The sequence below is a fragment of the Acomys russatus genome, chromosome 17 (assembly GCF_903995435.1).
Source record: "Acomys russatus chromosome 17, mAcoRus1.1, whole genome shotgun sequence".
NCBI classification, from domain to species: domain Eukaryota; kingdom Metazoa; phylum Chordata; class Mammalia; order Rodentia; family Muridae; genus Acomys; species Acomys russatus.
Genome location: NC_067153.1, coordinates 60,815,163 through 60,836,509, shown reverse-complemented (window position 1 = coordinate 60,836,509; position 21,347 = coordinate 60,815,163). Strand labels below are relative to the sequence as shown.

Here is a 21,347-nt window from a genome sequence, read left to right as displayed (position 1 = left end):
CTCCCAGGCGAGGAAATAGCCTCTTCGCAGGAACCACCCTACCGGCCGAGCAGGAGGCGGAGGGGGGGAGGCGGAGCGGCGCCGCGCTGCACTACTTTCCTCTCCGGTTGCAAATGGCTGCCTCGTTCCCCACTTTCCGCTCAGTTTCCTGACCCCCCGGCGCCGGGAGCCGGGGTTGGACCATGCACCTCTAGACCCCCCGCGATCGTAGCCTGCCGGGGGTCTAGGGGGTGCTGCGGACCACAGCCGGCCAGGCCGGGGGCGGGGCAGCTCCCGAGGCCAGAGGGGAAGGGAGGCGAGCGCTGGGCCTGGAGCGGCCGGAGGGGAGCGGGCAGAGGGCTCGCACCGCCCGCCCCTTCCTCTTCCTCGCCCACCAACCCTCCTCCCTTCCCCGGGGGGAGCAGAAGGTGGGGGGCTCGAAGGCGCCGAGGGGGGGACGCTCGGGGTCGCGGAGCCCGGCGCTGGGTGTGTGTGTCAGGTTCGGCCCCGCCGGCTCCGCGTCGCCGTAGCTCGCGCGGCCCCGGGGCGCCGGCCGGGCGGGGAGAGGGGCTCGGCGCGGCTGTGAGGGGCTCACGTTCCATCCGGGCCCGGCGCGCGGCGCGGCGCGGCGCGGCATTCCTTCCGGGCTGCTGGGGAGGCGCCTCGACGTTCCATCTGGAGAGCCTCGACGTTCCGCCCGAGCCCGGCGCGGGCGGCCGGGGCGCTGGCCGGGCCCTAGGACTGAGAGGCCGCCCGGCGACGCGGATGCGGAGCCAGCTCGCCCAAGATCAAAGCCACCGGTGCTCTCTTTGTGTCCGCTCGGGATCCGCCGCCCTGGGGCTGTCCATGGAAACCTAAACTGCTGGAACCTGAGGCAGAGAACCCCTCTTGGCTTCTTGCTTTTTTTTTTTTTTTTCCGCTTTTTTTTTTTGGGGGAAGGGTGGCCACTCCGACCTGGATTTACCGTTCTTGGCCCCCCTAAGCCCCCCCGAGTGGGGGGCGGCAGTGATCGCTCTGGCGGTTGGAGGTCGGGGAGCGGCCCGGGCTCTGGCCATGTTCTCGGATGAAGATTTCTGGATCGCCTTGTGAAGAGGTGAGTGAAGTCCGCCCGGCCTGGGCCCAGAAAGGGTTGGACTGGGGGCACGGCCAGATGGACTATCTTGGCCGGTGCTGGCCTTTAGGTTGGAGAAGGGGGTGCCAGAGCTGGGGAGGGTTCCCTTGGCAGGGTCTGTCAAGGGAACCTGAGCCAGTCGCTAAGGCAGAACTGAGGCCTGGTTTCTTGGGGTGTGCCTCTTTAAAGATTGGGGGTTCAGGGAACTACAGGAGTTTGGGAACATGTCCAGATAGCCTCTCTGCCTGTTTATTTTTGTGTTGAGGGAGTTCGACCAAACTAGGACCCAGGCCCTGATGCCAGCACCAATCCCCAGGCTGCTGTCCCCCACCTCCGCCCCACCCCCACCGCCACCCCCCTCCCCCAGGGTTCCTTGGGACAGAGCAACTTGGGGCGGGGGGTGCCACTGCCAGGTCAGACTTACTGCCGGATTGGACTTTAGTGTAGTTCTTACCTATCCGACCACCCAAAACAGTCAGTGGGAAACTCAAAGGAGCCCTGGGTCCTTCACCAGGGGGAGGGAGGGTGGGTGGAAAATGGTGTAGTCAAGAGGATGGCTGGGGCAAGAAGGAGGTGGGGCTGGGGCAGCTCCGGCCCTGCTGGTCAACTTTAAACTACCTCTGCCTGGCAAAGTGACCCCAGCAAGGCCTAGTGGTGTCTTAGCCTGCTTTGCTGCCCCTCCTGTCGGGGTGGACATAATCTCCAGGGGATTATAGAGGAGGCCGTCGAGAGAGATCTCTTCTCTACAAATGTGGGCTGCAAAAAAAAGAAAAAAAAGAAAAAAAGAAAAAATGGCTTTTGTCTCTTGCTTTCTCTGGGCCTAGTGTAGAGAGTTAGCTGCCCATGAGCTCCTGCCCAGTCCTGAAAGCCCTCCGCCAGACCTCTACAATGCTTTTCTGGCTACTGAATTGGTAAATAGTTATGCTGCCCCAGCCCTGTAGAATAGGGTGTCTTGTACCTCTTTGGTGGAGAAATGACTTTATTTGTGCTTTTTTTTCTGCTGGAGGCCAGTGACTCCAGCTCCGGTAGGAGGTGCTGGGGAGAAGGGGTGTGTATGTGCGGTAGGAAGGGTGCAGCGTTAACCTCCTGCCTCAGCTCTGGGCCCTGGGCTGGGACAGCCTCTCTCACACCTGTCATGTTGCCCAGCAGGGTTTTGGCTAGTGCCTCTCGTTCCCTCATTCCACCCCCTCCAAGATACATTTGCTGGGTCTCCCTTGAATCTTGTCTCAGAAAGGGGAAAGTATGGGGTCTTGCCCTTGAAAGATTTCTGAGAGGTGGCCCAGGGGTGGTGGGGTAAAGGGAGCTGTCACCTGTGGTCTCTGTCGTCCACTCTCAAGAGAACTTCCCTAAGTGGGACTCTGCCTTGTTTGCTCTGGCTGCCCCCTAGGCCACCCAGGGACAATGTGTTACCATTGGGATCCTTCCTGGAGGGCTGGCTGAAAACTGGGGGTGGGGGGGGTGGAGAGAGGTGTGGTTTTGATTCTCTAGCTGGGAACCAGGAAGTCCTGAGCCCCACTCGAGAGCTGTTCAACTCAAGGGCCTGCTCCATCCTTTCACCCCTCCAAGCCTCCATTTCCTCCTGTGTAGAGAAAATGGAGTGAAATCTCTTGGTCTAGGGTGAACCCAGGAAGGAGAGCGGCTGGAGCAAATCTCTGCCTCCTTTCTTGCTGTTCTGGGCTTTTTAGTTTAAGGGGTGTCAACTCCGTAGAGTGGAGGAAGCCTGGCCCAGGTATTAGCCTAGTTTCGATGCGGGGAGGGGCACCCCCTTGGGATATACGTGTGCCTCTGTTTACTGCCTGTGAATGCTGGGACAGGGGACCTTTGCCTTTATTTGCTTAAATGCCTCCAGGGACTTGACTGCTATGGCACTTGGTATTTTGGTATAGATGCTGGACGGCAAGCTCCAGTGGTCAGGGGCTAAAGTTTCAGGCTTCTCGGAGGTGCCCCTGAATTTTTTTTTTTCTTCCTGGATTCTTTATGGTACATACGGAGAAAGGACAGCTTGCTCTTTGCTGCTCAGTCTTACACCTTCTGTAGCCCCATGAGCAGGCCTCTTAACTTTGCCAGGCATTGCTACTCTGTTCCTCAAGGCTAGATGGAGAGGGTAGTTTCTGTACCTTCTTGGGCAGGGCTAGCTTTTACCAGCCTGAGAAAGCTGCACTTGGGGGAGGGCAGAGGAATTTGTCCCTCTGGCCTTGTGTGAGGCGGTCCTCCTCCTACCCACTGTATTATCGCTGTTGCTTTCTATTTGTTGCTGTTTGTGCCTCCCTTGGCCTCAACTCTGAGAACAAAGTTTGTGGAGGGTCTGGAAGGGTTAAGGAAGATAAAGTAAGATGCAAACACGGAGAAAACTGTGCGAAGTCCTCTTGGACCTTTGGGGTGACCAGGCCTTGAATGATTGAATAGGAAGGGGGCCTGGCTTGAGCTTTGCCCTCCAGTTCCCACCTCCCCACAGGTGGCTGGCTGGCTCTGAAGTGCCTCTTGCAGTGCAGAGCGCTGTGAGCTGGCCACATAAGTATCCTGCTCTCCTGTAATTGGACTGTTGTTGTGTGTGTGAGGTGGTTTGGGGATGGAGGTAACAGGTGTCAGGTGATGCCCCGGGCTCTTTTCCCTGTCAGGTTCTGAGTGTTAGGAGGAAAGTGAAGTGATGTCCTGTACTTGGACATGGCTGGGGGGGGGGGACGACGACGAGCACCGACATTGGGAATTGTGAGCTTAGGGAAAGGAACTGACACTGTGGTGGCTGGGAGTTGATTCATTGATCTTGGGTACCTTGAGGGTTCCCCTTGCTATCCAGCCCCTGGTGACTGACTGGGAAGTTTGCCTTCCTGTTTTAGAGGGCAAGCTTGCCTGTCCCCATGTTGGTGTGATCATTGGCTAAACGAGAGGCGTGGAAATGATGGGAGATGAAGTTCTCAGACCCTTGATATTGACAGTTCTTTTCCAGGGACTCTCCGCACCTCATCACCTACGTATTTAGAAGCACTGGACTCTGGTTAAGTCAGAAAACCCACCTTCTCACTAACAGCTGCGGGCACTTAGCCTGTTCAGCTTTCTTATGTAGGGTTTCTTTCCTACTCATCATTTTGGGAATTCTTGTCTGTCTAAAAGGTTTCAGTATGTAGCTAGGCTGGAACTCTGTGCAGACCAGGCTGGCCTCCAACTTGCATTTGATCCCTCTGCTTCTGTCTCCCAAGTAATGGTGTTGTTGGTTTCTGCCACCAGTCCTAGTAGCATCTCTGTAATTTCTTATTCTTAATTTCTCTCAGTCTTTGTACTTGACTTAGTGTGCTGCCTTGGAGGTCAAGGAAAATACACCCAGTGTAGTGTGGGTCTCAAGCCTTTCACGTGTAACTTTAATGTGTATAATTGGATTTTGAGATATGCCGGTCTGTATGAGAAGGGAGAGAGGGACCGTTAATTCTTCAAGTATTTGGAAACCCAGCTTGACTTAAGAGGAAGGAAACGATTCTGTTCTGTTATGTCCTGCCCCATTTAGCCTTCCTCCAAGTCCAATGTGCTTCCTGAGACTACAACTCCCAGCATGCCTAGCCTCTGGCCTTGCTTACACATGCTCAGTACCTCTTTGGGCCCACTTCTGTTAACTACTAGTAGCATCTAAGGAAGAAGGGCAGTTGGCGTTGCTAAGGGCAACAACTTGAGGCCTTCATGCTAGGTGAGACCCAGGCTCATTTAGGGGTGGGGCCAGTGGTGGTCCTGAGTTTCATCTGCCAGGCAATTGAGGTTTCTTCTGTTGTATTTGGGATGTCCTTGTTGAAAGCAGTGGAGATCCATTCATAGCTAGCCTTTGGCATGATTAAGACTTCTGGGTTGTGATTACCCAATGGGTTGCTACTTCCAGGCCTGTAAAATGGTAGCTGACCTGAGGTCTGAGGCTGAAGGTGAGGGGACAGGGCCCAGGAGTTAAGATGAGACAGTGGATTTTACTAAATGTAACAGCGTGCATTTTTAGTTGGATGTGATTGCCCTAGGAGCTGTTAGAGAGGAGGGTGGAAGTGGGAGAGGGGGTAGAGACCCTGAGTCTCCAGAGTGGGAGAAGGAGGTATGTGTTAGGGGAGGAAGAGGGTAGTGGGAGAAGAGCTGCTAGGAAATGTCAGTACTACACGGACTTGTAGACAAAGTTTATCTCTGGTGTCTAAAGGGTCTACTTACATGAACTGACTTATAATGGGACAAAGGCTCATTGGGGAAGCTTACTGGACACACAGGTATCTTTTGGGCACCGACAGGTCTCCCCGAGAGGGCCCTGCCCAGTCGGAGAGAGGGATGGACAGGCAGACGCCGCCTGGTGAAGATAAAGAGTCAGAACCGGCAGGTGAGTAGGACAAACTTCCCAGTTTGCTGACAGCTTTTGGCTTCTGGTGGGTAGCCCTTTATTTCTGGTCCTGGCCCAAGTCCTGCCTAGGTCTGTAATAGGTTATTGAAGAACTTTGTTCTTTGAGACAAAAGTTTAAATGTCATCTCTGTTAACCACTGAGGGTTTAGTCTCATGCATCTGTTGAGTAGACTTGGTAATACAGGTAGAGCTGACATGTCCTTTTCTGTCTGTTCATTCAGCTGATGGGACTGCAGCCTCTGAGGAGCCAGGTGCCACTGAGCCAGACCTTCCCGTCCTGTGTGTCGGGGAGGTCTCTGTCCCCAGTTCCGGGAGTTCCAGGCTTCAGAAGCCTCCTCATGACTGCCGGTAACTTGTTTGTGGAAAATGGGACTTTATGGGTCCATGAGGGTTTGATGGGAGCGTGTAAGGCTTTCTGGAAGAGGACTTTAGGATGCTTGAGTATGCCACATCATGGGGGTGGGGGGCCAGGTAGGGGCTGGGGTAGGATATGTGAGTATGCCAGGTCGTGGTGAGTGGCCTGGTGCTGATATTTGTGTGTCCACAGTGGGGGTCCAGCACGGCGGCGGTGTGCTCTCTGTAACTGCGGGGAGCCCAGTCTGCACGGTCAGAGGGAACTACAACGCTTTGAATTACCATTTGACTGGCCCCGGTCTCCAGTGGCATCCTCTGGGGGAACCCTGGGTCCCTGTGACGCTGGGCTGCCCAGTGAGGACCTAGCACAAATTGGTTTCCCTGAGGGCCTTACACCTGCCCACCTAGGAGAACCTGGAGGTAACTGAGAAAATGGGTTTGGAAGCAGGGTGGAGGCCGGGCCGTCCTGAGCTACTGGACACTGTTAACTTGTCCTCTCTGTCCCCTCCTTCCCGCCTGTAAAGGGCACTGCTGGGCGCATCACTGGTGTGCTGCATGGTCAGCAGGCGTATGGGGGCAGGAGGGCCCAGAACTATGTGGTGTGGACAAGGCCATCTTCTCAGGGATCTCACAGGTAGGGCTGAAGACAGGGCTGGCAGGCTTCTGGGGAGAAGAGCAGAGTGGGCCATCCTGGGAGGGGCTAGTGGCTGAACTGTCTAGAGAGAGCTGGCTCTGAGGCTTTGCTCCCTTCTCCGCAGCGCTGCTCCCACTGCACCAGGTTTGGAGCCTCCATCCCTTGCCGCTCACCTGGATGTTCACGGCTTTACCACTTTCCCTGCGCGGCAGCCAGTGGTTCCTTCCTATCCATGAGAACACTGCAGCTGCTCTGCCCAGACCACAGCGAGAGGGCTGCACATTTGGGTGAGAAGTCCGGGTTCTTTGGATATAGAGCAAACGAGGGGCCAAGTGTGCCTTGGATGTTGGGACTCTACAGTGCATTGTTCAAAGTGTAAAATTACAGAGTCATTCTGTCCCAGTAAAATAGATGCGAACTTTGTGAGCGCAGGAGCTTTGCCTATATTTGCCTATATGCAGATGCTCTGGTATCTGCAATGCTTGAAACAGAACCTGGCAAGTATTTAAGAGGCACTTGGTAACTGTATTTTATTCTATGTCCATGAAATACCTGTTAAGTATATATCACAGCGTTCGGTCCCATGAGCCTCCATAGCTGACCTGCACTGTCCCTGTCTTCCTACACAGAGGAGGCTCGCTGTGCGGTGTGTGAGGGGCCGGGCGAGCTGTGCGACTTGTTCTTCTGCACCAGCTGTGGACATCACTATCATGGAGCCTGTCTGGACACTGCACTGACTGACCGCAAGCGTGCTGGCTGGCAGTGCCCTGAATGCAAAGTGTGCCAAGCCTGCAGGTAAGAGTATGAGGGCTGAAGTGCAGCCATATGCAAAATTTGGGCAGAAAATGAGGCTAGGAAGAATGCCATGATGTGTCCTGTGCCCCTCAGGAAACCTGGGAATGATTCTAAAATGTTGGTCTGTGAGACGTGCGACAAAGGATGTCATACCTTCTGCTTAAAACCACCCATAGAGGAGCTGCCTGCTCACTCATGGAAGTGCAAGGTGCGTGTCTTCTGATGCCACCTCCTTTGGCATCTCCAGAGTTGCCTTGCGTTTACCAGTCACATACACTCTGTGCAGTCTGACTAGTGCCTGTCTTGCCTGCTTGCTTCCCCTAGACGTGCCGGGTGTGTCGGGCCTGTGGGGTAGGCTCAGCAGAACTGAATCCAAACTCTGAGTGGTTCGAGAACTATTCACTCTGTCATCGTTGTCACAAAGCCCAGGGAAACCAGCCAGTCGTTTCTGTGGCTGAGCAGCACCCACCTGTCTGTAGCAGGTAAGTGGTGTAGACAGGGATTAGGATTGCGCATTAGGAGGGATGAGGCTGGCCATGTTAACCAGGGGACAGTTGGCAGTGCTGCTGTCAACCCACTATATTGATGCCTTGCCCCAGTCTGCTCGCTAGGAGTTGTTACCTGGTGAGAGCCACAGCGCCTACTCCCCTCTACCCTCTGCAGACTCTCACCCCCAGAGCCTGGTGATATCCCCATTGATGGGCCCCATGCTCTGTACATTGGATGCCAAGGGCATGCAAAGGGTGGGCACGTGACCTCTATGCAACCCAAGGAACCGGAGCCCCTGCAATGCGAAGCCAAACCACTAGGTGAGTAGGGCCTAAAGGCCCTGAAATTAATCCTTTGTTCTGTGGTAAGAGACAGTTTTTGCTTTGCCTCAGCCCTTGCACTTTTTGTGGAGTTAGATCTGAGCTGTGGGAATATGGTATGTTGTGCCGACAGGGAGAGCAGGGACCCAACTTGAAGCCCAGTTGGAGGCTCCCCTAAATGAGATGCCACTGCTGCCCCCGCCTGAGGAGTCACCCCTATCTCCACCACCTGAGGAGTCACCCACATCTCCACCACCTGAGGCCTCCCGCCTGTCCCCGCCACCTGATGAGTCACCTGAATCCTTGCCACCTGGGGCATCACATCTGTCCCCACCGACTGAGGAGTCACCCCTTTCTCCACCACCTGAGGAGTCTCCTCTGTCTCCTCCGCCTGAATCATCAACCTTTTCTCCACTGGAGGAGTCGCCCCCATCTCCTGCACTAGAGACACCCCTGTCCCCACCTCCTGAAGCCGCACCCTTGTCTCCGCCATTTGAGGAATCTCCTCTGTCCCCCCCACCAGAGGAACTGCCTTCTTCCCCACCACCGGAAGCATCTCGCCTATCTCCACCACCTGAGGAGTCACCGATGTCCCCTCCACCTGAGGAGTCACCGATGTCCCCTCCACCTGAGGCGTCACGCCTATTCCCACCATTTGAAGACTCTCCTCTATCCCCTCCACCCGAGGAGTCTCCTCTTTCCCCACCTCCAGAGGCATCACGCTTGTCCCCACCCCCTGAGGACTCACCCATGTCTCCCCCACCTGAAGACTCCCCTATGTCCCCTCCTCCTGAAGTGTCACGCTTCTCGCCTCTGCCTGTCCTGTCACACTTATCTCCCCTGCCTGAGGTATCCCGGCTGTCTCCGCCACCTGAGGAATCTCCTTTGTCCCCGCCACCTGAGGACTCTCCCACGTCCCCACCACCTGAAGCTTCACGATTATCCCCGCCACCTGAGGACTCGCCCACCTCACCTCTACCTGAAGCCTCACGATTGTCCCCTCCCCCTGAAGACTCAGCTGCTTCACCACCACCAGAAGACTCACTCGTGTCTCTGCCGCTGGAGGAGTCACCCTTGTCACCACTGCCTGAGGAGTCGAGACTTTGTCCTCAGCCCGAGGAACCATACCTGTCTCCTCAGCCTGAGGAGCCTCGACTCTGTCCCCAGCCTGAGGAGCTGCCCCTGTCCCCACAGTCTGAGGAGCCATGCCTGTCTCCTGTGCTTGCAGAGCCCTGTCTATCTTCTCAGCCTGAGGAGCTACGCTTGTCCCTCGTGCCTCAGGAACCACACCTGTCCCCTCAGCCTGAGGAACCGCACCTGTCCCCTCAGCCTGAGGAACCGCACCTGTCCCCTCAGCCTGAGGAACCGCACCTGTCTCCTCAATCTGAGGAGCCTTGCCTGTCCCCCATGCCTGAGGAGCCATGCCTGTCACCCCAGCCTGAGGAACTACACCAATCTCCTCTGCCTGAAGAGGCTCTTGAGGAACCAAGCCAGTGCCCTGCACCTAAGGAGTTGTCCTTGTTTCCCCCAACTGGGGAGCCACCTTTATCACCCGTGCTTGGGGAGCCAGCCCTGTCTGAGCCTGGAGAACCACCTCTGTCCCCACTTCCTGAGGAGCTGCCCTTGTCCCTGTCAGGGGAGCCTGCCTTGTCACCTCAGTTGATGCCACCAGGTAAGGAGATAGATGTTCATGACCCCTTACTCTGGGGCAGTCTTCACCTTTATGGCACCTCTAATCTAAGAGCCTCTCTTTTTCTCTTCTCCGCCAGATCCTCTTCCTCCTCCACTCTCACCCATTATCCCGGCTGCAGCCCCTCCAGCCTTGTCTCCTTTGGGGGAGTTAGAGTACCCCTTTGGTGCCAAAGGGGACAGTGACCCTGAGTCACCATTGGCTGCCCCTATCCTAGAGACACCAATCAGCCCCCCACCAGAAGCTAACTGCACTGACCCTGAGCCTGTGCCCCCGATGATCCTTCCGCCATCTCCAGGCTCCCCAATGGGACCCGCTTCTCCTATCCTCATGGAGCCCCTTCCTCCGCCGTGTTCCCCACTCCTCCCGCATCCCTTCCCTCCTCCAGCCTCTCCCCCTTCCCAGTGCTCACCTCCTGCTCTGCCACTGTCTGTTCCCTCCCCACTGAGTCCCGTGCATCAGGCAGGGGACATCTCAGACGAGGCTGAGCTGCATGAAATGGAGACCGAGAAAGGGCCAGAACCTGAGTGCCCAGCCTTGGAACCCAGTGCCACCAGTCCTCTGCCATCCCCTGTGGGGGACCTCTCTTGCCCTGCCGCCAGCCCTGCCCCAGCCCTGGATGACTTCTCTGGCTTGGGAGAAGAAGACACAGCCCCTCTAGATGGGACTGAGGCTAACCCTTTACAGTCACAGACTGGACAGACCTCTGGCAGTCTGGCTAGTGAACTTAAAGGTTCTCCTGTGCTCCTGGACCCCGAGGAGCTGACCCCTGTGACCCCTATGGAGGTCTATGGCCCAGAATGCAAGCAAGCAGGGCAGGGCTCACCCTGTGAAGAGCAGGAAGAGCCTGGTGCACCAGTGGCCCCCATGCCACCCACTCTTATCAAATCAGACATTGTTAATGAGATCTCTAACCTGAGCCAGGGCGATGCCAGTGCCAGTTTTCCTGGTTCAGAGCCCCTGCTGGGCTCTCCTGACCCTGAGGGAGCCGGCTCCTTGTCTATGGAGCTGGGGGTATCTACAGACGTTAGTCCAGCCCGCGATGAGGGCTCCTTGCGCCTCTGTACCGACTCACTGCCAGAGACTGATGATTCCCTATTGTGTGACACTGGGACAACTGTCAGTGGAGGCAAGGCCGAGGGAGAAAAAGGGCGGCGGCGCAGCTCCCCAGCCCGCTCCCGAATCAAACAGGTAAGAGGCTCTTCGGCCACTGGGCGTGCTCAGGCGCGCATGGCTGCCTTTGCACTTGACTCTGTCTACATGTGTATAGAGAGCCTTTAGTCCCACCGTACCGAGCTGACCGCTGTGCGTAGAGGAGGTAAAAGATTTACCCAGGTTCGTGGTCACTCAAAAATAGAATTGGGAACAAAAACTTGCTACTCCGGTGGTTGGTTGTCCTTTTCCCATGTTAGCCGTTCTGGGACAAGGAGCTTGCGTTCACCGTGCTCACTACCTGTTGATGTTGGAAATGTGGCTGTTTTTCTGTCCTTTCAGTGGGACACCCAGGTCTTTTTCTTTCTCTTTTTCTTTCCTTTTTGTAAAACCTGTTACACTCTTCGTTTATCGTCTTTTTCCCTCCAAGCCTGTGGCCCCAACACACCTGGTCCTGTAACGGGCCTCTTCCTCACTTAGGGTCGTAGCAGTAGTTTCCCAGGAAGACGCCGGCCTCGTGGAGGAGCACATGGAGGACGAGGGAGAGGACGGGCCCGACTGAAATCAACCACTTCTTCCATTGAGACACTGGTAGTAAGGACAGGCTTTGCACCCCCAAGCATGTCTCACACGCTCCACAGAGTTAAGCACTCTTAAAATCCTGTCAGTCCTTTGCCTGCTAGCCTAGGGCCTGACCACTTGACTCCAAGGCCTCCCGCTGGGGCACTGGCGTCTTCTGCCTCTCAGGCCTCTGTCTTAGCCAGGCGTTCACACCTCTGTTCTGAGTGTGGAAAACAGGGCAGCGTAGCTGGCACAGACTCTTCACTTTGCACAACCTTCTGTCTTTGAAGGTGGCTGATATTGATAGTTCTCCTAGCAAGGAGGAGGAAGAAGAAGATGATGACACCATGCAGAACACCGTGGTTCTCTTCTCCAACACAGACAGATTTGTGCTGATGCAGGTACTGTGCTGAACGGGGATGGCCCAGCTTTATCAGTGACAGTGGGCATGCAGAGCCATGTGTGAGTGTGCACCTGCAAGTGTGTGCGTGCATGAGTGTGCATGCCTGTGTGTGTGTGTGTCTCTCTCTCTGTGTGTGTGTGTGTGTGTGTGTGTGTGTGTGTGTGTGTGTGTGTGTGTGTGTGTGTGTTTGGGCTTACTTCGCTGAGAAGGTGGATGGGAATAGCCGGGACCCAGTTTGCGTCTTGGGACACTTAGCTAACGAGGAGGAAGGTAGATGGTGAATGCCCACATAGTGAAAGGGCAGAAGTGTCGTGTAGGGAGCCTCCATAGGTTGCCAGCTAAATGATCTTGACACTACTGTGGTTTTTGTCACATACAACTCTTATTGGACAAATATTTACCCTAGTTTGTTCTTTCTATAACTTCCTAAATTTAATGATGCTAGACTATATTTCTAGTTACTTGATTAGGCCAGGAAGGTATCCTAAGGAGGCCTAGCTTCTCTGAGTTGGGTGAGAGATAAAAGTGTCCTCTGGTGATGTAGCTAATGTCTTAGTACTGTGGGATGGACTTCTGATCAACCCCCTGGTCTTTAGCATAGCTGGGGACAACAGACAGCTTTGTAGGGCTCGGGAAATGGCTTAGCAAGAGGACCTAGTTAAAAGCTGGGGTGGCCATACATGCCTGAGCCAGTGTTGTGCGGAGGAGACCAGTGGCTCCCAAGAGCTTGTTGACCAACCAGCTTAGTTGGAATTGTAAGCTTCACATTCAAAAACAGAGGAAGACCCTTGACTTCTTTCATATACCGCCCCCTTCCCCCTCACCAAGACAGGGGCGGGAGGGAGGGGAGGGGATGGGAGGGGGAGACACAGACAGACAGACAGACTCGGGCAGAGAGGCAGAGTCATTCTTGGGTGTCTGGGTTTCTGTTTTTCTCTAGGACATGTGTGTGGTGTGTGGCAGCTTTGGCCGGGGAGCGGAGGGCCACCTCTTGGCCTGTTCCCAGTGTTCCCAGTGCTATCACCCATACTGTGTCAACAGCAAGGTGAGTTCAAGTCCCAAGACGTGTAGGCTATGTGCAGGGTCAGTCCTCTATTCCCCTAGACCCCCATTCTTACCACGCTATTTATTTTTATTATTTTATTACATTTATGTGGCGTGTATGTTGGGAGAAGGGGGATTCCCTGTGTCAGGGTGTGATTGTTGAGATCAGAGGACAACTTGTAGGATTAGTTCTCTCCTTCCACCATGCTGATTCCAGAGAGCAAACTCAGGTTATCAAGCTTGGTGGCAAGGGCCTTTACCTGCTGAGCCATCTCTCTAGCCCAACACGTGGTTTCTTAAACTGACTGTGGCTCTAGCAAGTCATTGATCAGTTGTCAGTGCTGTCAAACTCAGAAAGGTGCTTGGGAATTTACAGCAGACTTTATAGTTTGTTTGCATAGACCAAGACTTGCTAGTGTAATCAGTTTCTGTATAAATGCCACTAGTAGCATGACACATGGCGAGGAGTGGTGGCACACACCTTTAATCCCAGGCAGAGGCCTTGAGGTCAACCTGGTCTACATAGTGAGCTCCAGGTCAGCCAAAGCGTCGCAGTGAGACCCTGTCTCAAAAAAACTAACCAAAACAACCCATGGTGTAGTCTGGAAGTAGAGTCAAAACTGTAGCCGCGTATCTACAGCAGATCTCCTCCACCTCTTCCTCTTCCCCTTCTTTCTCCTTCTCCTCCTCCTCCTTCTTCTTTTTCTAGACACGGTTTCTCTGTATAGTCCTGGCTGTCCTGGGCTCACTTTGTACACCAGGCTGGCCTCAAACTCACCCTAATCTGCTTGCTTCTGCCTCCCCAAGCTGGGATTGGAGGCTGTGCCACCACGCTCAGCTGTTAGCAGTGCTGTTAACTTATAATCAATCCTTTGGGGTTTTTCTAAAACTATCAACTTATTTATTTGTTTATTGCTTGTTTGTTTGTTTGTTTGTTTTTTCCGAGACAGTGTTTCTCTGTGTAGCCCTGGCTCTTCTGGACTGGCTTTGTAGACGAGGCAGGCCTTGAACTCACAGAGATCTGCCTGCCTCTGTCTCCTGAGTGCTGGGATTACAGGCGTGCGCTCCCACTCCTGGCCTCAATGTATTAATTAATCCACTGATAACACTTACTAGCTTACATATTAGTAACAGGTTCTAGAAGGTGAGGAGGAGTGGAGGGGAATGAACATGGTTATCAGCTTGGGTGCATCTCACTCGGTGGGGCTGCTCAGAGCAGCAGCGTCTCCTCGGAGCCTCTGGAGCCAGGCTTGTGTGGGGCAGAGTGCTCTGAACAAAACCCTCTGAGCTCTGAGGTCTGCCTTCCGCCACATAAACACTGCACCCCCTCCCCAACACACACCTGAGGTGTCTCTCTGTACCAGATCACCAAGGTCATGCTGCTGAAGGGCTGGCGCTGCGTCGAGTGTATCGTGTGTGAGGTGTGCGGCCAGGCCTCCGACCCCTCACGCCTGCTGCTCTGTGATGACTGTGACATTAGCTACCATACATACTGCCTGGACCCTCCACTGCTCACCGTGCCCAAGGGTGGCTGGAAATGCAAGTGGTAAGGAGACTTGGCGGTCTTTAAAGGATCCTGGGGTCTGACAGGAGATGGCGAATGGACCTGAGATACAGTTAGAGCAGATACAATGTTGAGCGCATGGTACCCCGTGTTTAGGAGACCAGTCTGCTGGCTTGGGTGTCAGTGGGGGCGCCTCTGGGACCCTGGGTTAGATGTTGAAGTTCTTTCTGCTTCCACTAGGTGCGTGTCTTGTATGCAGTGTGGAGCCGCTTCCCCTGGCTTCCACTGTGAATGGCAGAATAGTTACACACATTGTGGGCCCTGTGCCAGCCTGGTGACCTGTCCTATCTGCCATGCTCCTTATGTGGAGGAAGACCTGCTAATCCAGTGTCGCCACTGTGAACGGTGAGAGTGTCCCTCTCTCCTCATGCCAGCTCCATGTGCTGGTGTCACCTGCCTTAGCCTGTGCTTACCCCATCTTCCCTCTCCCAGGTGGATGCATGCTGGCTGCGAGAGCCTTTTCACAGAGGATGAGGTGGAGCAGGCTGCTGACGAGGGCTTCGACTGTGTTTCTTGCCAGCCCTATGTGGTAAAGCCTGTGGGTGAGTATAGGGGCTGGAAGAAGCAAAGAGGACACGATTATGCCTTACTTTGGGACAGTGCCCTGAACTGTCTTGGCTTTGCCCCTCTTCCCATAGCACCTGTGGCCCCGCCAGAGCTGGTACCTGTGAAGGTGAAAGAACCAGGTAAGTCCTTAGCCATCTAGGCTCAGTGTGCTGGCATTCAGCGAGTAGAGTCAGTCCTCCCTGCTCCTTGGCAGCTTGAGAATCTGTTTGGTAAACGTGGGGCGGACAGGTTCTGAACATGCTAGGTCATTGGTAGAGTTGTTCGTGGCCCTGAGGAGCCAACAGGACTTGTTGTCTGTCACTGCTTATGTCTCAGCTGGGAACATGGGTTGAAATTTGGAGTTTTGGTTTCCCTGGGGCCTCTGTCCAGGGGTCATATGTTCTTCCCTGTTGTCCAGAGCCCCAGTTCTTTCGCTTCGAGGGCGTGTGGCTGACAGAAGCTGGCATGGCGGTGCTGCGTAACCTGACCATGTCACCACTGCACAAGCGGCGCCAGCGGCGAGGACGGATAGGCCTCCCAGGCGAGGCAGGGCTGGAGGGTTCTGAGCCCTCAGATGCCCTTGGCCCTGGTGACAAGAAGGATGGGGACCTGGACACTGACGAGCTGCTCAGGGGTGAAGGTTGGGCTGGGGAATCAGAGAACGGCTGGTAGTGGGAGAAGCGCAGCCCATTGGTGTTGGGGTCTATTGGCTAAGGGCCACACAGCCACTCCTGGGCATCCTCCAGCACTGTTGGTCTCGCTCAGGTGGCACTGTGGCAGGCCACTGGGTTCCCTCTTGCAGGATGACAGGGACAAAAGACCTGTTCCTCTGATGGGCCTGTCTCTTCTGTTACGTGCAGGAGGTGTGGAGCAAATGGAGTGTGATATTAAACTAGAAGGCCCCGCCAGCCCCGATGTGGAACCTGGCAAAGAAGAGACAGAAGAGAGCAAAAAACGCAAGCGCAAACCCTATCGGCCGGGTAAGGCTCTGCAGTGGGCTGTGAGTCAGTGATGCAGCTCATCAGGTGTCTGGTGGCTTCTCAGTATTTATTTATTTGTTTATTTTGGGTTTTTGAGACATAGTTTTTCTGTTTTAACTCTGGTTGTCCTGGGATGCACACTGTAGACCAGGCTGGCCTCGAACTCACAGTGGTCCGCCTGCCTCTGCTTCCCCAGGGCTTGGGATTAAAGGCGTGCGCCACCATACCCAGCTGGCTTCTCGTTCTTTTTTTTTTTTTTTTTTTTTTTTTGGTTTTTTGAGACAGGGTTTCTCTGTGTAGCCTCGGCCATCATGGACTCGCTTTGTAGACCAGGCTGGCCTCGAACTCACAGCGATCCACCTGCCTCTGCCTCCCGAGTGCTGGGATTAAAGGCGTGCGCCACCACGCCCGGCTTTGGCTTCTCGTTCTTAATTCTGCTTTTTCACAGGCATTGGTGGTTTCATGGTACGACAGCGGAAGTCTCATACACGAGTGAAAAGGGGGCCTGCTGCACAGGCGGAAGTGTTGAGTGGGGATGGGCAGCCCGACGAGGGTGAGACGGGTGAGGGCACCATTGGGGCCTGGGAAGACGGTGGGGATAACAGCACATGGGGCACTGCCAGTGACGCCAGGGTGTGAAGTCACTGTAAGGACAAAGGGGGGTGGAATGGGGAAGGAATAGGTAGGCAAAGTCTCTGAACAGTTGAAGTCTCCAGAAAGCCAGAGCCCTTCTCTTTTGTCTGTAGTGGGGCCAGCTGATCTGCCTGCGGAGGGCTCTGTGGACCAGAGCCTTGCAGAGGGGGACGAGAAGAAGAAGCAACAGCGACGGGGGCGCAAGAAGAGCAAGCTGGAGGACATGTTCCCTGCCTACCTACAGGTAGGTTTCAGACTTCCAGGGGTGAGGGAAGGGAGGGGCTGCACCCACAGCGCATCAAGAAACCATTTCTCTTGACTCCTGCAGGAAGCCTTCTTTGGGAAGGAACTGCTAGACCTGAGTCGGAAAGCCCTGTTTGCACTTGGGGTGGGCCGGCCAGGCTTTGGCCTGGGAGCTCCAAAACCCCGGGGGGATGGAGGTTCAGATAAGAAGGAGCTTGCAGCCTTGCACAAAGGTTGGTTAATGGGGATGAGTGTTCTGGGGCATCCAGGCCACCCTCTGTTCATCATCGGCAGAGGGTGTGTGCGTGGTGGTGGGGTGGCAGCTAAGGGTGGGTCAAGGGCTCCGTTCTGGGCATCAGGTGTCATTAGTCTGACTAGAGTGGGCCTGTTGCTTATAGGAGATGATGGTCCAGATGTTGCGGACGAAGAGTCCCGTGGCCCTGAGGGCATGGCTGATGTACCAGGTGAGGGCTGCTGGAGGAGCTGGGTCCCGGCCTGGTCTGTCATGTTGTCAGTTGGCTGTGCCCCTGCCAGAGTTGGAGCCTGGACACAGTCCATGTTCCCTGTGGCTCACATTGCCTTGCGTGGTGTGTGGTGCCTCTCTCCCGCTGACTGCTGGTTCTTCTCTGCCATTACAGGGCTTGAGGATGGGGGTGTAAAGGCATCCCCAGTGCCTAGTGACCCTGAGAAGCCGAGCACCCCAGGGGAAGGGGTGCTTAGCTCCGACTTAGACAGGATCCCCACGGAAGGTAAGGCCTGCATGGGTCTCCTGTGTAGAGGACTCTCCTCGGGTAGAGAAAGTCCTGTCTGTACTGCTCTGTGGGGGAGTCCTGGTCACCCTCCTTGGCCATGACCATTTGCAGATCTGTGGTGCCACCATGTGAACCTTTCTCTCAGCAGTGTGCTTTGTCATTCCCTCACAGAACTGCCAAAGATGGAGTCCAAGGACCTGCAGCAACTCTTTAAGGATGTCCTGGGCACAGAGCGAGAGCAGCATTTGGGTTGTGGAACTCCTGGCCTGGAAGGCAGCCGTACACCACTGCAGAGGCCTTTTCTCCAAGGTGCTTAGGGCAGGGGCTCATTTCCAAGCCTGCCGTAGTTGGAGCTGTTCCTTGTTCCCTGAGTAGGTCCATGCTGCGTTTTCTCTGACCCGGTTGCTCTTGCAGGTGGACTCCCTTTGGGCAGCCTCCCCTCCAGCAGCCCAATGGACTCCTACCCAGGCCTCTGCCAGTCCCCCTTCTTGGATTCTAGGTTGGTATCTGTGCTTAACTGCCTTGGGTCTTCCCCTCCTTGTTCTCACCTCCTTGTGGCTTCCTGCCTTGCCTCTTTTGACAGTGGGCGGGTCTTGAAGTCTCTGCCCTCTGTGACTCTCTGCCCCTGCGCCCCAGGGAGCGCGGGGGCTTCTTCAGCCCAGAACCCGGTGAGCCCGACAGCCCTTGGACAGGCTCAGGGGGCACCACGCCCTCCACTCCCACCACCCCTACCACAGAGGGCGAGGGCGACGGGCTGTCCTATAACCAGCGGAGTCTGCAGCGTTGGGAGAAGGATGAGGAACTGGGCCAGCTCTCCACCATCTCACCTGTACTCTATGCCAATATTAACTTTCCTAATCTCAAGCAAGATTACCCAGGTACCTCTCGGCAAGGGCGGGGAAACAACCTGGCAGGTGGAGGGGTCACCTGCCAAGTCTCTTCTGACTCCATCTTTCTGCTCTCCAGACTGGTCTAGCCGATGTAAACAGATCATGAAGCTCTGGAGAAAGGTTCCAGCCGCCGACAAAGCCCCCTACCTGGTAAGACCGGCGTGGCCTGAAACAGAAGCAGTTTTAGGGGCTTGCCTCAGACCCTCCTCCTCCTTCTGCCCCTCTTCTCCTGTCTCCGGCCGTCCCTAAAGGGTGGACTGATTTCTGGGGAGGCATGGTGACACAAGGGCTGGGGCTGGGCTCCAGGCTGAGCACAAAGCCCAATGTTGTGTCCCGTGTCCCTCAGCAAAAGGCCAAAGATAACCGGGCTGCTCACCGCATCAACAAGGTGCAGAAGGTGAGTGGGTGTGGCCTTCCTCGGCCTGAGGGGCACAGGTCACACCTAGAGCAAACAACCTGACTTCTCTGCTTGGTTTCTCTCTGTAGCAAGCTGAGAGCCAGATCAGCAAGCAGGCCAAGGTGGGCGACATAGCCCGAAAGACTGATCGACCGGCCCTCCATCTTCGCATTCCCTCCCAGCCAGGGGCCCTGGGCAGTCCGCCCCCTGCTGCGGCCCCTACCATTTTCATTGGCAGCCCCACCACCCCTGCTGGCTTGTCTACCTCTGCCGACGGGTTCCTGAAGCCACCAGCGGGCACAGTGCCCGGCCCTGACTCACCTGGTGAGCTCTTCCTCAAGCTCCCACCCCAGGTGCCCGCCCAAGTGCCTTCGCAGGACCCTTTTGGACTGGCCCCTGCCTACGCCCCGGAGCCCCGCTTCTCTGCGGCACCACCCACCTATCCTTACCCAAGTCCCACTGGAGCCCCTACCCAGCCCTCGATGCTGGGTACCACAACTCGACCTGGGACTGGCCAGCCAGGGGAATTTCACACTACCCCACCGGGTACCCCCAGACACCAGCCTTCCACGCCTGACCCCTTCCTCAAACCCCGATGCCCCTCGTTGGACAACCTGGCTGTGCCTGAAAGCCCAGGGGTAGTGGGAGGCAAGGCTTCCGAGCCTCTGCTTTCACCTCCACCTTTTGGGGAGGCTCGGAAGACCCTAGAAGTGAAGAAGGAAGAGCTTAGGGCATCCTCTCCTGGCTATGGTCCCCCAAACCTGGCCTGTGTTGACTCACCTTCTTCAGGCCCCCACCTGGGTGGCCTGGAGTTAAAGGCACCTGATGTCTTCAAAGCCCCCCTAACCCCTCGGGCATCTCAGGTAGAGCCCCAGAGCCCGGGCCTGGGCTTACGGGCCCAGGAGCCACCCCCTGCCCAGGCTTTGGCCCCTTCTCCTCCCATCCACTCAGATGTCTTTCGTCCTGGCCCCTATCCTGACCCCTATGCCCAGCCCCCGTTGACACCTCGGCCCCAGCCGCCCCCTACTGAGAGCTGCTGTGTCCTGCCTCCTCGATCACTGCCCTCTGACCCTTTCTCCAGAGTGCCCGCTAGTCCTCAGTCCCAGTCCAGTTCCCAGTCTCCACTGACGCCACGTCCTCTGTCTGCTGAGGCTTTCTGCCCATCCCCGGTTACCCCTCGCTTTCAGTCCCCTGATCCTTATTCTCGACCACCCTCACGCCCTCAGTCCCGTGACCCCTTTGCTCCATTGCATAAACCACCCCGACCCCAGCCCCCTGAAGTTGCCTTTAAGGCTGGGCCCCTAGCCCACACTCCGCTGGGAGCTGGGGGCTTCCCAGCAGCCCTGCCCTCGGGCCCAGCAGGTGAGCTCCATGCCAAGGTCCCAAGTGGGCAGCCCCCCAGTTTTGCCCGTTCTCCTGGGACAGGCGCATTTGTGGGCACCCCATCTCCGATGCGGTTCACTTTTCCACAGGGGGTAGGGGAGCCTTCCCTAAAGCCCCCTGCCCCTCAGCCTGGTCTCCCTCCACCCCATGGGATCAACAGCCATTTTGGGCCTGGCCCCACCTTGGGCAAGCCTCAAAGCACAAACTACGCAGTAGCCACGGGGAACTTTCACCCATCAGGCAGCCCCCTGGGGCCCAACAGTGGGCCCACAGGGGAGGGCTATGGGCTGTCCCCACTACGCCCCGCATCAGTTCTGCCACCTCCCACACCCGATGGGTCCCTCCCCTACTTGTCACATGGAGCCTCACAAAGGCCAGGCATCACCTCTCCGGTGGAAAAGCGAGAAGACCCAGGAGCTGCAATGAGTAGTAGCTCTTTGGCAACACCTGAACTCTCAAGTGCCCAGGATGGAGGCATGTCTAGCCTCAGCCAGACAGAGCTGGAGAAGCAACGGCAGGTGAGTGGTTGTCCTGTAACTGGTCCTACCCACTTCTCTCTCTAGCAGCCCTAAGATTAGAACGGACTGGGGAGCTAACTTCTCTGCTTTCTGGACAGCGCCAGCGACTACGGGAACTGCTGATTCGGCAGCAGATCCAGCGTAACACCCTGCGGCAGGAGAAGGAAACAGCTGCAGCAGCTGCAGGTGCGGTGGGGCCACCCGGCAGCTGGGGTGCTGAACCCAGCAGCCCTGCCTTTGAACAGCTGAATCGAGGCCAGACCCCTTTCACTGGGTCTCAGGTAGGTAGAGTGGCACGGTGTGGTGGGGCCAGTGCACTGGAGGTGGCTGCACGTTCATCTGTTTCTGCCATCTAGGATAAGAGCAGTATGGTCGGGTTGCCCTCAAGCAAGCTAGGTGGTCCCATCCTGGGACCAGGAGCCTTCTCCAGTGATGACCGGCTCTCCCGGCCACTTCCACCAGCCACACCTTCTTCCATGGACATGAACAGCAGGTGAGGTTCCAGGAGAGGGCATCTGGGTGTGTTGGGGGTTGGGTGGGAGAGATTTTACC

At 56.0% G+C, this 21,347-nt stretch overlaps 1 protein-coding gene across 1 annotated transcript in view; it reads left to right on the top strand.

The window, feature by feature from the left end:
- Nucleotides 1–896: 896 nt before the first annotated feature.
- Nucleotides 897–21,347, top strand: part of Kmt2d (lysine methyltransferase 2D) — a 38,691-nt gene continuing 18,240 nt past the window's right edge. Inside the window, exons 1-34 of the mRNA XM_051160314.1 lie at nucleotides 897–1,072; nucleotides 5,341–5,426; nucleotides 5,669–5,795; nucleotides 5,995–6,221; nucleotides 6,326–6,435; nucleotides 6,560–6,722; nucleotides 7,065–7,230; nucleotides 7,324–7,438; nucleotides 7,555–7,712; nucleotides 7,894–8,039; nucleotides 8,173–9,711; nucleotides 9,809–10,920; nucleotides 11,362–11,475; nucleotides 11,733–11,843; nucleotides 12,786–12,890; nucleotides 14,254–14,435; nucleotides 14,634–14,798; nucleotides 14,886–14,995; nucleotides 15,092–15,139; nucleotides 15,418–15,639; nucleotides 15,860–15,979; nucleotides 16,428–16,532; nucleotides 16,726–16,856; nucleotides 16,941–17,088; nucleotides 17,254–17,319; nucleotides 17,494–17,604; nucleotides 17,779–17,916; nucleotides 18,022–18,106; nucleotides 18,244–18,485; nucleotides 18,574–18,647; nucleotides 18,844–18,894; nucleotides 18,984–20,795; nucleotides 20,894–21,076; nucleotides 21,152–21,288. Coding sequence (XP_051016271.1) covers nucleotides 5,378–5,426; nucleotides 5,669–5,795; nucleotides 5,995–6,221; nucleotides 6,326–6,435; nucleotides 6,560–6,722; nucleotides 7,065–7,230; nucleotides 7,324–7,438; nucleotides 7,555–7,712; nucleotides 7,894–8,039; nucleotides 8,173–9,711; nucleotides 9,809–10,920; nucleotides 11,362–11,475; nucleotides 11,733–11,843; nucleotides 12,786–12,890; nucleotides 14,254–14,435; nucleotides 14,634–14,798; nucleotides 14,886–14,995; nucleotides 15,092–15,139; nucleotides 15,418–15,639; nucleotides 15,860–15,979; nucleotides 16,428–16,532; nucleotides 16,726–16,856; nucleotides 16,941–17,088; nucleotides 17,254–17,319; nucleotides 17,494–17,604; nucleotides 17,779–17,916; nucleotides 18,022–18,106; nucleotides 18,244–18,485; nucleotides 18,574–18,647; nucleotides 18,844–18,894; nucleotides 18,984–20,795; nucleotides 20,894–21,076; nucleotides 21,152–21,288 — 8,372 coding nt within the window. The 5' untranslated portion in view covers nucleotides 897–1,072; nucleotides 5,341–5,377. The remainder of the gene's footprint in view (nucleotides 1,073–5,340; nucleotides 5,427–5,668; nucleotides 5,796–5,994; nucleotides 6,222–6,325; nucleotides 6,436–6,559; nucleotides 6,723–7,064; nucleotides 7,231–7,323; nucleotides 7,439–7,554; nucleotides 7,713–7,893; nucleotides 8,040–8,172; nucleotides 9,712–9,808; nucleotides 10,921–11,361; nucleotides 11,476–11,732; nucleotides 11,844–12,785; nucleotides 12,891–14,253; nucleotides 14,436–14,633; nucleotides 14,799–14,885; nucleotides 14,996–15,091; nucleotides 15,140–15,417; nucleotides 15,640–15,859; nucleotides 15,980–16,427; nucleotides 16,533–16,725; nucleotides 16,857–16,940; nucleotides 17,089–17,253; nucleotides 17,320–17,493; nucleotides 17,605–17,778; nucleotides 17,917–18,021; nucleotides 18,107–18,243; nucleotides 18,486–18,573; nucleotides 18,648–18,843; nucleotides 18,895–18,983; nucleotides 20,796–20,893; nucleotides 21,077–21,151; nucleotides 21,289–21,347) is intronic.